The sequence below is a fragment of the Epinephelus moara genome, chromosome 13, assembly GCF_006386435.1.
Source record: "Epinephelus moara isolate mb chromosome 13, YSFRI_EMoa_1.0, whole genome shotgun sequence".
NCBI classification, from domain to species: Eukaryota; Metazoa; Chordata; class Actinopteri; order Perciformes; family Serranidae; genus Epinephelus; species Epinephelus moara.
Genome location: NC_065518.1, coordinates 13351950 through 13367260, shown reverse-complemented (window position 1 = coordinate 13367260; position 15311 = coordinate 13351950). Strand labels below are relative to the sequence as shown.

Here is a 15311-nt window from a genome sequence, read left to right as displayed (position 1 = left end):
CTGAACTCAGCAGGCCTATATTTGGGACAGGCCTTTAACTCTTTTCGCACAAAACTGTTGCTCAGCAAAGTCAGGAAATAAGATCAAATTGTTTATTTGAGCCAGTATGAATATTACTTAATATATATATCAATTATGAATCATTCATTCATTTGATTTAGCTCTGACAGACAGGGCATCACAGAGAGAGCGTCATGACGTTCGTTTTACGGTATTCAAGGATCACGACACCCGGCATACTGACACAACACCACTTTGTCCTGTTAAAACAATGCTCACAACTTCGCTTAATTTTTATGAAAAACCCTTTTGATTCCTTTCATCAGTGGACTCTTACAGACTAAAGGAATATGAATAACTTACAGGGTAATGAAGGAACAGACATTTATGAAAGCTTCCGAGGAAGGCACGCATGCACTTGTTTTGTTGTCATGCCGGTAAATTCAAATAAATTATGGTCTTCTCTCGTGCTCATGGTTTCAGTAAATGAACTGAACGATTGAACTGTGGAGAATCTAACCGAGCTAATGATGTGTAGCATCTCCATATTGACAAAAGTTTAAACATTTATATTTGTGTGCACCATTTAAACAGCTACTTGGCAACCAGACCAGGCCTCTAATTGAGACAGGCCTTTATTAGTCAAAATGTGTAGCCACACTGGGCTAGCAAAAGAGACTGGGTGTTAAACTGGGACCAGGCTTTTCACTGAAGTTTTACAGTATTTAAAATATCAGGGAAAGATGAGAAATGTATTCATGTATATATATATATATATATATATATATATATATATATACATATATTTTTGTAGCCTAATTCATTACCATGCATGCTGCTCAGTGTAACTGCAGTCCATGGCTCCTCCGCCAACAGCACGAGGTCTCTCTCTCTCCTCTTGCGCTGTATTTATGCTCTTTTATATATTATTTATTTGTCAGAATTTCTTATATTTATTTATTTCGTTTTTCTGTTGAGTTACATTTAAAGTTGATTTTTTTCTAAGTTCAACAAATGCATGACGTTTTCAAAGTCTATTTGCAATTGTGTTTAATAGTCATGATCTCAATATTGACCAATATAATCATGATTATGAAATCTAGCAGCCGTAGACTCAATTCTTAAGATGCATCCTGAGGAGCAAGGCTTGCTGGAGGAGCTATGAGTAAGGATGCACAGGTGTTACCTCAGCACCTGTGATGCATTAAATAATCAAACCTGGGTGTTATAAGCAGCACATCGCAGCGTTTCCCAGTGGTGTTTACAGCCCTTACCCTGGGTGTTTTATACCAACACATTGTGCGCATATGAAGCTGCAGACCAGTGTTCCAAACCAAAGGCACAAGTGGCACTGGGGGCACATTGTGACGTTTCCCAGTTGCATTAAAGCCACTGAACCTGGATGTGTTTTACCAACCTGTCCCTGCTTTTCCAGCGGCTTTTGTGCCAGTAAATGTGAGTGTTTTAAGCTCAAACATGATGTTTTTCTAACCATTATCCAGTGGATTTTGTTCACCTTGTTGAGAAACCTACATTTTTAAAGTATCAGCTACAATGTAATGTACAATTATAACATCTGTGGGTTGCAATTACATCTTATATGAACATTTTTTTCTGTCGATTGGATGGTTAATTGAAGTTGCTCGGATGTATCATTCTGTTAAATGCCTGCTTCCTCGACTTCTCAACTCCTCTCTCCTTGTGTCTCTTCCTTGCCTCCTCTGCTCGGATCTCAGGAAGGAGGGACGATGACACGAGGAGTGTAGGCAAGGAAAGGAATCGATAAACTGATAAATTAGAAAAGGGGAAAGAAAATAAGAAAAAAAAACAAACAAAAAAAAACAATTCAGATCTCAAGAGACCATACCAGAAAATAAAAACATTTAAGCCCTCAAAAACTTAGGCGTAACGTCTTGAGAATTTATCAATAACATTAAATATTCATGACTAAATAAACAACAATCAGAGTCAAAGTTTGAGGAAGGAAACATCCTCAGGTGTTATTTATTAGGAGTTTTACACTCAAAAAAAAAAAAAAAAAAGCAGCAAAGCAGTGAGAAAAATGTAGACAAAAACACAAATATAGAAATGTCTCTCCTGAGAACGAAACAAAACTGTTCTAACTTCGGCAGAAAATAGTGGTTTCATGTCGGATCCCAAGAATCTGATTGAGAAAATAGTTTTTCAGTGCCTTAAAAGAATATTCAATAATAATAACATCCACAGGAGGCTGAGCTGAGACGGTGCAGTCAGAGAATCTCTACATTCCATATTTAGAGTCAGGTCTCATGTGTATCTGTAGCCCAGGGTCTGCATGAATAGCAGAATACCTGCAGAGCAAAAATGAACTGTTCATAAAGTGTTCTATTGTGCATTATCACCTACTGGCTGCTACACTTTCTCTGTGTACAGTAAAAAGTCTGCGGAGAGACTTCACAATGCAAAATCTTCCTGTTCTGCTCATGTTTTATTCATGCTCTGGATATGCAGGGCCCGATTGCGTGTCCTGGACTTTTTTTCTCGCTTTCTCTCTCCACACAGTTTGTTGTTTCTCACTTGAACAGAATAATGCATTACAATGTTTGTCATCAAACATGTTCTGTGGTGCTGACAGTGGTGCAGATGCTCATTAGGAAAAGGCGTTCAACCCTGGTGGGCTATTTACAGTGAATGCTACGCGTGGCACCTTAACGACCTAAAGTCAGCAAAGAGGTTTGAGCCAGTTGCTTTTGTGCCGGTTGTGTGTGTGTGTGTGTGTTTGTGTGTTGCTTTCAAGTCGTGGAAATTAACTGGAATTCGTCTTTACCTCTCGGTGTCACTCCCGCCTCTCTAAAGGTGAGAGCGCATTTAAATTTTCCGTTTCATTTGTGAGCTGCTGCGACTTGATAATTCAGTTTGCCTCGTGATGGCTCGCCTCTTCAGAGTCCCTCCTTCATTATTGACACAGGAAGGCTGTTTGCCTACCACCTCACCACCCATGATGACTCATACTGAGCTGAACTCTCCTCTATTCATCACTTCACACCAACCATCCTCCCCAGCTCTACTTTTCATCGCTTCTGACCTACTTTACACATACAGTGCAGTCCGTAAGAATTTGGACAGAAGCACATTTTCCCTGTGTTTTGTCTCTGTACTCCAGAATATTAGATGTGAATTAAAACAACGACCTCAGCCGTGGAGCTCCCGGTCCGACAATCTGGGACTTGCAGATTCAGTTGCATCTTGACTTCCTGTGATACGTCTGATAGCTGATTTTCAAGACTGGTATCGATATTGAAATTTGATTCATTTGATTTGATAGTGAGACTTTCAAATATCTCGTAATACTTTATTTTACACCAACTTCAACTCCTTATATGAGACATTTATAACTGGATGCTGCATGGTTTATAAACAGATAATAAATGGTAATACAAGTGTATTTGTCTAAAATGTGTTCTCATAGGAGAAGTTGTAATTGATATAAATGCAGCACATTCACTTGAAATGTCCTTGTAGTTGCTTATAACAACATTATAATGTGTTATAAACCATTACTAATTCATATACTGCTTATGAATGATGACTAAACATAAAACAAACAAATATAACCACACAACTAAACTAATAGAAATCAATAGATTAAAGAACTGTCACATAGATCTGTACTAAGCGGGACATTTTCTCTGTTCTCTGTAACAACCTGCTCTCACTCCTAACTCGTCAACTCAACCAGGCCTCAGCTTTAGATACCAACACACCGAATCACCCTCTAGTGGCGATATGAAACGCACGTGGCATTTTTGGATGCTTTGAGCAACCACCTTTGTATAGAGAGCGAGAAAGTCCACACAGGGCAGGTAGGAGGGTCTAACAAACTTCGGACTTTCACCCAAGAAGCCGCTGTTCATGTCCCATTTGAAACCAAAAGTCAGTCAAGTTTCTTTAATAACAACGTAGTGTGCTTGTGTAATGTGTAGCGTAAACCTAAACCTAACCACATGCGTTTGTTTCCTAAACCTAAGTAAATATGTAAAAGTGTTTTACCTGCATTCATACAGTTTATTTTGAAAAGAGACTTTATGCATTTAACAAGCAGAAACTTATATAAATAGACTCAGTGCATGTAACAAGCATAAGTTGACAAACCATCCCGAGCGTCAAAAACTGACGCTGGATAGTATGATTGCTTTATTGAGTACAGTAGTACCATTGCCAATAGTGGGATAGTTAGTGGGCTAAAACTGTACATTAGTAGTTGAGGTAGCACGTTGAAAGGCAGATAGTTAAAGTGTTTATATGTTGTATTGACTTAAAAGTGGGGCGCACTGGTAGAATGACTGACTGACTGACAGAATGACACACTGACAGTTTCCGTGATTATGTACAGCATACCATACCATGACTCAGTCATACCAAAAATTAGGGAAAAAACCCCAAACATTGGTCCACAGGGGGAGCCACAGCGATCTGTCGCATTTTAGCCATTTTTATGCATGTTTCTGTTGTTATAGCGCCACCCAGTTGCCAATTAGAGTTAAATTTCTCCAGTCACCTTGAGGCGTCCTGTTCTACATATCTACCAAGTTTAGTAAAAATCAATATGGCGGTTAGGCCTAGATAAGAAATTAGCTCTCTAGCGCCCCCATTTTGTTTGATGGGGTCAATAATGGAGGGGTCCCCTCAGATTATGTGTGGTCATATGCCTACAAAGTTGCGTGGTGATGGGTGAAACCCTTGAGATGTTATACACCTTTATGTGATGAGCCACGCCCTCCGCAATATTCATTGCCTTATAGAAGCTCAGTTTTAGTAAGTTTTCCAACTTTTGCCAAGAGGGAACTTTAGATATTGGTCCCTAGATTATGTTCACCCAGTTTCATGCAGATCGCTCAAACTTCCTAGGAAGAGATCCATTTGAAGTGTTTTTCAAAAAATTCAAAATGGCGGAAAATCTATATAAGCGGAAGTTATGGGTTCTTGAGGCAAATGTGTTCCTCATGAGGAGAGGCATCTCTGTGCAAAGTTTCATGTCTCTACGACATACGGGGCATGAGATATGCCCATTCAAAGTTTGCAATTTCAATCGGTTGCTTTAGCGCCCCCCTTTGGCCAATTGATGTAATATTGCTTCATTCGCATCCTCCCATGACCCTCTACCACTGTGCCAAATTTCACATGGATTGACCAAGTCAGCGAGGAGAAAAACGTGGAACTGACACACACCCCCACACACACCCACAGACAGACAGAGTTTTCGTCATTATATAGTAAGATCAGTGTGTGGTAAATACGGAAAAGTTGATCATGTGCAGGGCTACCCAGAGCTTTACATCTGTCCCACTGATGATATGCCTACACACTTATAAACAGCTCCTGGAAGACGATCAAGTGGTGGGGGCAAGAGGTCTACTGGGATTGAGCTTTAATGATCTCAAATATATTTTTTATGTTTCTGCTCTGCAGTTTCTTGATGGCAGGCATTTACACTGATGCCAGTGTATCTGTTAGAAGCTAAAACTGGCCAGTAATATCGTCCTGGGCAGTGTTTGGGCTGCAATTCTTTTCTTCTTCGTCCTCCTCTTTGCATTGTTATTCATACATTAGGTGAGCAGTGAATTCCAGTCCACTTTTTGGACAGCTCATTAGAACAATGACGGGGCTACATCGCCCACGCTGTTCACCCAAATATGGATATGAGCACCTTCAATGTACAGCTGTCGACATTTTACCCTCATTTTCATTGTTTCGCTTAAAACCCAATGCACCAGAGCCCACAGCCGACGCACAAAAAATGTGTGGATGTCCAAATTCTGTACTTACCAGCTGCATTTTAAGCACCACTGACAGCACATTATTTGTCTATGACTGAAGTGCGGTAATTGCTCTCCACAGTCATTTTGAGGCTTTAGATAAAAGCGAGTACCTGCCGTTTCCATCATACACATCCACACACACATGAGTCACGCACGCACACTCATCCTGACTTTGCCAGCGGCTGCAGGTGAGACTGACTGAGGCAAGTCATCGCCCTTGTCTCATCTCATCACTTGGCCAGACACTGTCTTTTTGACAGCCTCATCAAACACACAATGAAGATACAGAGACAGTCTGGGGGTGAAGGAGGAGGTGAAATCTTCATCAAACCATGCACAAAAAAAGACATAATATAGGCAGGGATGATGGAAAAAGATACACCTGGCAGATCTTTGTAACAAATGTAGAAATACGTGTTAATGTAGTGATGAATCACGTCTGTATGAACCCACAAAGAGCTTCAGTTTGAGCACAAAGAAGACTGTTGGAGGTCAGCTGCTCGGTGCAGGCAGACAGGGTTCACTTCATGGCTGATGATGATTGCCTCCATAAATAATGTCAGTGTTTGGGGTTGAACTAAATGCAATATTCATGTCCTGAGGCGTCTGGAAGGCAACACGGATTCCTTTTAGAAAAAAACAGAAGTTGCACAAACTCTCTTTGAGCAAATGTCTTGCGTGACACAGCTGTATCGGTCACTGGTCAATAGTCTTAATGAAAGGCGCTGATGTTAAAGGAATTTAGCAGCATTTGACACTCACAATAAACCTTCTGTCTCTGTCCTCATTCCCTCATTTATATTCTTTCTCTTTTTTGTCGTCCTCATCAAAACAAACTATCTATTTGCCCACAGCTCTATTCAAATGGTGCTTAGCGATGACAAAGCAGATTCACAAAGACAACAACTCCATTCCCTGTTCAAATCTGCTCTGTCTTTGAGGGATCTGGTAGTTTTGTCTTTGTTTTCCCAGTATTGTTTTTTTATTCGAAACAAACAGCCACTCAGGCTAAGTACAGCAGCATAAAATCAATATGCTGCATATTGCAATGGCATTTCATCTCACTAACTCAATTAAATGTACAGTCGTTTTTAGATTGCAAGAGAGAGATATATACAAGTCGTTGATCTCACTGCCTTCATTATACTCTCACATACGTGCATAATCTACAAACACACACTCATATACATATACTTCCCACGCTACCTCTCTTGGAGAGCTATTCACATTTTATAGCATGCTGAATATGAGACTCAGGGGTTGTTCCTAAAAGTTTCTTGAAGTAAAACGAAGCCGCTGCGCGCCTGCCTCAGCAGTCGTCCTCGCATTGTTCAATAAAAAATACCCTCTCTCCACTTTTAATGGCTGCCATATTCCACAGCTGGCTGCGTCTACATTTATTGTGGAGCATTTTATGTGTCCTTTTTTCATTAGCACATCAAGTGCATCTGAAAGCACAAGTGCCGCTGCTTCGTTTTTATACACTGTACATGTTAGTTCAGCTTTTTCTCCTGCTAGCAGAGACTCGTGGATGTGTGTGGAGTACATAAATCCACATTCCTGTGACCATCAACATGTGCACAACAATGTGTCAAGTCGTTTGAGTCCGAGTTAGGTCTCAGGTCATTCAAGTCCAAGTCAAATCTTGAGACAAGCCGAGCCAAATTTTTAGAGTCCAGTCTCATGTTATTAGATATAAGTTTCAAGTCCAGAGTCAAGTCATTGGAGTCCAAGTCCAAGTCAAATCTTGAGACAAGCCTAGCCAAATTTTTAGAGTCTGCTCTCATGTTATTAGATAAGGGTCAAGGGTCAAGTTGTTAAGTCCAAGTCAGGTCTCTGGAGGTGGGGGATGTGTTGATTATACTCAGTGTATTGCGACTTGTTCCACCTTGGATGTGTAAAATGATAATATAAATAAATTAATGCATTGTTCTCTAAGCCACCGGCATGAGACTAGCTCTCTCCTCTGGCTCTCTCAGTCTCACAGACACAAAACGAAAAAGAAAAAAAGACTCACAAACATGATTCGTCACATGCACTATCCCATCCCTCCAGACCACTTTCTCTTGGGTGATAGTGTGTGAGCAGGCAAGCTGTGTGTTTTTATTTCCACAGGGCATCAAACTGCAACCATTTAGTTGCATTTTGCGACCATGGAGCACCAGTGTGACTTGCAGATATTATTGATATATGAACTGGAGAGCTGTTAGTTTGTTTCCAGCTCACAGTGAATCAATCCTCATGTTTAATGCACCACAATAACAGTTTAAAGCAGGCGAGGCGTGTGTTTTTGTCTCTACAGGGCTGTAGACCCTGACCATTTAGTTGCATTTTGCGACCATGGAGCACCAGTGCGACTTGGAAATATTATTAATATATGAACTGCAGAGCTGTTAGTTTGTTTCCAGCTCACAGCAGTGCTGTGGTAGCAGTTTTAATGTCTAATTGATAGCATCTAACTCTTGATCGGAAGCTTCAAGTTTACAGCAAAAACATCAACACTTCCTGCCCGAGACGGGCCTGATGCTTCAGAGTAAAAACACGAGTGGTTTGCTTTGTTTTATTTCATCATAACGATACTTTATTTAACTTTACTTTATAGCACTTTTACTTTATTATATAACTTGAGCTACTTTATTTAACTTTATTGTAACTATTAGTATTTTTATAGTCTATAGTAGTTTAGAGGAGATTATGAAATACTGAGATGTATATTGTGAATTACGATGTAGCCCTGATATTATTGATATGCCATATTGCTCAGCCTTAAGCCTGATTTATGGTCCTGCGTTAAATCAACGACGTCGCTACGGCATAGGGTACGTGGCTACGCAGAAGGCTTGCCGTAGCCCCCGGTGTATCCTGACATGCACCTCCCCAAAAATGTAACTACACGTCAAGGCGACGCAGACCCAGCGCAGACCGAGAGAGCTGTGATTGGTTTGCTTGGTAGCAACGCATTTCCGGTTCCGTATTTCCAGATTGCGCCATCCCTGCCATCTTTAAACATCTTCTGTTGCGATGTAGATGTTGCAGTATTAAGGCCCATTTATGCTCAACGTTCAATATGGATACGGATACGGACGGAGCCGTCTGTCCGTGCTCCGCGTTCATTTCTCTGTGACCAGAAAAGCCGGAAGCTAAACAAAGAATCAACTAGAGACGATGATAACCATTCAGGAACGGAACGCAGCCTCCTACCGCTCTGGCGGTGAATTGCACCGCGATGAAATGGAGTGATGGAGAAGTTCGAAGGGTTCACGACGGCGCCACGGCAACGACGTAGGTACGTCGTAGGTACGCCGCAGGACCATAAATCAGGCTTTAGTTTCTTGTCATTGGAGAGTTCCAATGTCCAAGTCGGATTTCATTTGAGACAAGTCTGAGTCAAGTCCATCACAGCATGTTTCAAGTCTCAGGTCATTTGAGACACGTCAGAATCAGGTGTCAAATCAAAAATGGAGAAAATATGAATCTCAAATCATTCGAGACAGTGCCAGATCTCATCATAAATTCGTTCTCAAGTCATTCAAGACAAGTCTAAGGCCAAGTCAAATCTCACAGTTGGAGACACATCCAAGATGAGTTTCAAGTCCTTTAGGCCGAGTCCAAGTAGATTCACAAGTCTTCATGAGCAAATTACAAGTCAAGATGCCATTACTTAAGGTGAATCAACTGCGTTCAAGTCAGGTCTCAAGTTCTTGTTTTTTGTGAAATCTGGCTTGAATCCAAATCTCACATCTTGAGCTTTGCTGAGGTAAAACACATCAGCGGAGAAATTACTTGGCCAGTTCTACATTTGCAATCATACCACCAACTCCTAAAGCAGTGTGTCACTCCTCAACATAAAAAACAATATTGGCAATTACTGTGGGATGATTGGATGTTTGCAGATGTCCCAGTGGATTACTGCAGGACGTCAGGTTGGTGCTGTCCGTGATATGGAGGAGGAATTATCATTGAAATTTAAAAAGGGCAAAGAGACTGAAGCGGGGGGAAGCGGAAGAAAAGAAAAATGGGGTGAAGCAGGGGGAGATCATTGAAAAAGAAAGTCTATAACAAAAGAGAGGCATAATTGTGACAAGCTTTGGCAGTCTTATGGAACCAGCAGCGGCATGGCTCCTGCTCTCACCACACAGTAGTGGCATTGTCCATCTTTCACATCCTAACAAAGAGCCGGGGTCCTCCACGGTCCACCCCCCACACCAGGGATGGATGTTGCACTAATGCTGCCCACACAAGCTCGGCAGCTTTCTTTTCTCTCTCCCTCCAAGGACTTTGACAAGTTCTTTGTACTTGTGGAAATTGTTTTTCTTCTATTCCCGTGTTCTTTTGGGTTTAAAAATCCGAGATAAGCATCAGTCCAATAGGACGACATCACAGCTCGAAGAAACAACAAAAACGCCTACATTTGCTTTGGCTGATACAACTCTCAATATTTACAAGGGCAGGTGTGAAGGATGTTCTTCGTCCTTCCTCAGTGTGCGGTTGCTTGAAAAAAGGAGTGAATGACAGGTTCTCGTCATTGTTGTCGTTCCATTCCCACAGCTCATGATGGCAGAAAATGATGTTCACTCAGCTGCTGACCCTGTCCTTTCTCCATCACTCAGCCTCCCTCTCACTCACACAGCAAAAAATATCATGTAGAGATGAGGTGGAAAGCCACTGGAAATGCAGTCCATTTACGTTCTGCCAGCAGAAATCCCGACCTAACACGATGAAAACATGTTTCAGAAAGCCATGCCTCTGTGATGGTGTGTCTCCTTCCTCTATCCCTGCCTTTCTTGTCTCTGTATTAAATCAATACAAAAGAGGAGAAAAACAGGGCTGGTGCAGAGTCTGCGGGTTTGAAGAAATGTAGCTTAAATTCCAGAGATTACATTTTACTGGGGAAATGTCAAGGTGGATAACATTACCTGTTATCTATCTGGGGTTCAGGCCCAGACTTGGCAACCAATGAATTCACTTTTAATGGATGGACAAGAAGAGAGGCGGGGAGAAAAAACGTTTTCCACTGTAGGGCCATTTTGGTCCTGTGGTTTTTTCCCCCCAGCTCTTGGAATGTGTTCAGATTCAGTGTACTGACTTGAAAGTGAGCTCTGTGAGACACAATAGTAAGTTTGTTCTTAAATCAGTGCTGTCGACTTTCCCTGTATTTTACCATACATTCAACAATAAAGCACAAGTAAACTGTTACACTATGTTGTGAACTGGCCTGTGTCAGTTCTGGAAAATATGGTTTCTTTTGTGCTGAGGAATTCTAATTATAGTAACCAATGTCTCAGTGTGTAGGATTTAGGCGACTATATTTGCAGAAATATAATATAATAAGTATTTTTTTTTAATGTTTACCTGAATATAAGAATCATTGTTTTCTTGTTTTCTTGTAGCTGTGTATATCTACATAGAGAGCAGGTCCTTATCCACTGAGTCCACCATGTTGCTTCACCATGTTTCTACAGTAGCCTAGAACAAACAAACCAAACACTGGCTCTAGACAGAGCCATTCACATTTTTGTGTCAGCCACCGTAGTTAGCAACCCGTCCACAACGAGCAGCGTCAGAAAAACACTTTTTCTTTTTTTTTTATGTTATGTAAAACGGTTTCGGTAAAAACCTTCTGAATTTCTGTATCTTAAGTTACTGGAGAAAAAAAGGTGAGCATAAATGCAGGTGCTGGGCTCGCAGCCCGTCTGCGACAAGCCAAACAGTGTCAGAGAAACACTGATTTGTAACATGAAACTGTTTTACTCTGTGTTTTTTTTTACAGGTTTTTATGACCAGGGGCCTCATTTATAAAACCTGGCGTAGGATCCATACTAAAAGTTTACCTACGCTGAAAAGCTGAAAAGTGCGTAAGCAAAAAAAAAAGTCGGATTTATAAAACCATGCCTACGCACACCTGCAAGCACTTTCCCTTTATAAATCACAGTCCAACCGGAAAGTTGCGCAGCAGGATTTGATTCATGTCCCTCCCTCTCCACACCCACAATTCACCATGTATGGTCATGCAAATTACCTCATGAATGTGTTTTGCATATAAATAGGCATGATGGATCCACGGCATTTCACGCTGAATCATGGCAGCAACCAGAAGAAAGAGGAACTTTTCTGAGACAGAGATCGAGGTGCTTGTGGATGAGGTGTCAGCGAGACGGGAAACTTTATTCGGCGGCCATTCAAGTGGCATTACCAACAAACGAAAAGCCACTGAATGGCACGCTGTGGCCACGGCAGTAAGCGCGGCTGGCACAGAGCGCAGTGTCGCCGAAATAAAAAAGAAGTGGTCGGATTTAAAGGTGGAGGCAAAAAAAAAAGTGGCTTTGCACCGCCGGAGCGTGGCGGCTACAGGTGGGTCCAGAAAACACATGAAACATGCACATGTGGTGAAAGTTCTGAAGCAGCATTGTAAAAACACAAAAAGGATTTAGGCACATTTATCTTTAAACAAAATCTGATAAATGCATGTGGAATTTGTTCTCTTGCACATGTAGTCTACATTTGTAAACTAGGCAATAAAAAAATCGGAATCTGCTAAATCAAAATATTCAAAGTGAAAACTGTTGGTCACATTTCAGATTAAATGTTGTGAATAAGTCCTAAATATAGCTACATCGAAATGTTAAATCTAACGGCACCCAATAGCTGCAATGTGGTTTTATGAATGAAAAATGTAACACTACTTAATCATGCTTGCAAGGTTCATTTTCTGTGATGTTGCCGCCACCCCTTTGTGACTCTTGACTGAGCAGAAAAAGTAGTTTTACACAGGTGGCGGCCGTACCATGGAAGAACCTACACCACTTCACACCAAAGTGGCTTCCATTCTCGGACCAGCCAGCATGTCTGGTGTTGTGTCAGAGAGGGAGGGGGACACAGATTTTGCTCAAGAGGAGAGTGGTAGGTTACAATTTCATATGTTTATTCAATCAAATGTTTGTACAGACATGTGGCAATAAATGTGACTTGTGTCCTCAGTCACGTTACAGGTGGTAGCAGTGGGCGAGGAGGAGGAGGAACAGGTGGTGGAGGAGATTCCCAGCACGTCTGGCACGGACCCGTCTGTACCCAGCGCGCCCAGCGGATCCAGAGTGCGCGGAGGTGGCCGGGTTCTCACCGATCGCGTCCTGGAAACACAGCGGGAAACCATCAGTGCCATCCGTGAAGTCAGGGATGAACTAACACAAATACGCATGGTCATGCAGAATATGTGTGAACTGATTTCATCTGCAACTGACGCAATAAAACAGTTACAAAAGTGAAGCGCACTTGCCTTTTTACACACGCCGCATCACTTCCTCACGTAGCCTTGCTCCATGCTGATGTTCCTCATGTCGGGGAGGTGGCTGTGGGTCGGGGTCTACGTGTTGCGGGGGGGGGAGGTCAGGTGGGAGAGGGATTGCATCCCTCAGTGCCAAATTGTGCAGTACTCCACACGCTCTTATAATTTTGCACACTTTTCTGGGGTGGTAGAGCAGCCTGCCACCTGAGGCATCTAAGCACCTCCATCTATTTTTTAGCAGGCCGATGGCGCGCTCCACAACGGAACGTGCACGGCCATGCGCTATGTTGAAGCGCCGTTCCTCCGCACTCTGCGGGTTTGGAAATGGTGTGAGGAGCCACCGCCTCAGTGGGTAGCCGCTGTCACCTGCAAGGTATAACCAGAGTAATTAAGAAGCAGACTCGAATTACAAAACATTCCACGAGCGCCACTCAGTGACAGTGGCAGCAACAGAATGGGCCAAATAGAGAAAAGAATTTACCCAACAGAACAAGTACAGTTGCATTATGTGAGAATGTAATACTTACCGAGGAGCCAACCATCACGACCAGCACCTGCCTGCAGTCTGTTCCCTACACCGCTGTGCGCCAAAATGAATGAATCATGTGTTGAACCAGGCCACCGTGCCACTAAATTTGTCAACACCATTGAGGGGTCACAAATTATTTGTACATTTATGGTGTGCACATTTTTTCGGTTCACATATACAAATTCGTTCTCGCTGGGGGCTCTTATAGCAATGTGGGTGCAGTCAATTGCGCCGATTACATTAGGGAAACCGGACATTGCTGCAAATTGCCTTTTGCTGTTGGCCTGTTCAACAACAGTGTAGGGAAACCTGATGTAGCGACTGGTCATTTGGATTATCCCATCCAAAACAGCTGGCAGTGCAGCACTGAGGGATGGCTGTGATATCCCAGACCTATTCGCACAGGATTTATTATTAATTTCTATTTCCTGAATAGAACAGAAATCTATAAATTGAATTTATATCAATAGACAATAAAAGAAATAGGCATACCTGTCGGATAATTCCCTCTGGAACGAGCCCGTTGCTAGGAAACCCAACGCTGTCAGCACTTTAATGTGTGCCGGTATGGCGCGGTTCCGGTGGGTTGGTCGCTCTAAAATTGGACTCAATTCAGCAATCAGATCCAAGAGCAAGGCTCTAGGTAGTCTGAAACGGCTTATTAGCCAGTCATCATCATGAGCCAGGAAATCTTCCCGATCTCGGAATACCCTCTCCAGTCGGATCCGTCCATTGGCATGGTCTTCGAGAAGTGCAAGTGCATCCATTGTGCCTTATTGCGCACGGCTGCCACTGAATGGCTATTTATATGCGCTCTTTCCATTAACCAATCGTTCTCACCTTGTCACAATTGTCTCCAAAATGTGCTTAAGCAAGGTCTGTAGTTTGCTTAAAGTTACGCACATTCCTACGCTAGTCTTTTTTTTATAAATCCCAATTCTTGCATAAGAAGTTGCGTACGCACTTCCAAGCCCGGTTTTGTGCGTAAGCAAGCTTTATAAATGAGGCCCCTGGTCTCTATCGTCTAAAGCAGTGTTAGTAAACGAATTAATATCAGATAATCATATTGATTTACTCAGTCTCACGTTGCGTACGCACTTCCAAGCCCGGTTTTGTGCGTAAGCAAGCTTTATAAATGAGGCCCCAGGTCTGTTGATTTTGGAGTGGAGGAGACTTCTGCGGATAATTCAACTTCTGGTAAAACACCTCCTCACAAAGGTGAGCACACATTAGCAGGTATTACTAACCCAGGTACCTTTCTGCGACAAGCTGTACTGCGTTGGAGAAACACTGATTTTTAACATGAAACTGCTTTATTCTGTGTTTTTACTGATACGTATGGACAAAAGCCAAAAATGGTGTGCGCCAAAAATTATTCAACAATTTCTACAGTCAGGCTTCCATCTTTCCATCTGCGTAGCTAGTTTCCCATCTCCAAAATGTTTGTAAGCATGGTTCAAAGTTTCTCCCATTAAGTTTGTGTGTATACTTCATAACTTTTGCATGGGAAGTGGCGTACGTCTCTTTCAGGCCTCATTTTCTGTGTACGCAATGTTTATAAATGAGACCCCTGGTCTGTTTGTTTTAGAGTGGAAGAGTCCTCTGTGAATAGTTTGGCTCCCAGTAAAAACCTCCTTAATTCTAATTCATTACTTGCAATTTGCACCCCTCACCACTAGATGCTGCTAAATCCCTCTAAATC

General features: G+C 42.2%; 1 protein-coding gene across 2 annotated transcripts; it reads right to left on the bottom strand.

Moving 5' to 3' along the window:
• Positions 1–12699: 12699 nt before the first annotated feature.
• Positions 12700–14618, bottom strand: LOC126399880 (putative nuclease HARBI1). 2 transcript variants are annotated; one of them, XM_050060203.1, is made up of 4 exons: positions 14102–14376; positions 13608–14002; positions 13072–13446; positions 12700–12925 (listed from the first exon to the last, which is right to left on the bottom strand). In XM_050060203.1, the coding sequence occupies exons 1-3, from the start codon at positions 14374–14376 to the stop codon at positions 13076–13078; spliced, it is 1041 nt and encodes a 346-aa protein (XP_049916160.1). In that variant the 3' UTR covers positions 12700–12925; positions 13072–13075. The 2 variants fall into 2 exon arrangements, with proteins under 2 accessions (XP_049916160.1, XP_049916159.1); XM_050060202.1 differs by having other exon boundaries at positions 12700–13446; positions 14102–14618.
• Between the last annotated feature and the right edge of the window lie 693 nt (positions 14619–15311).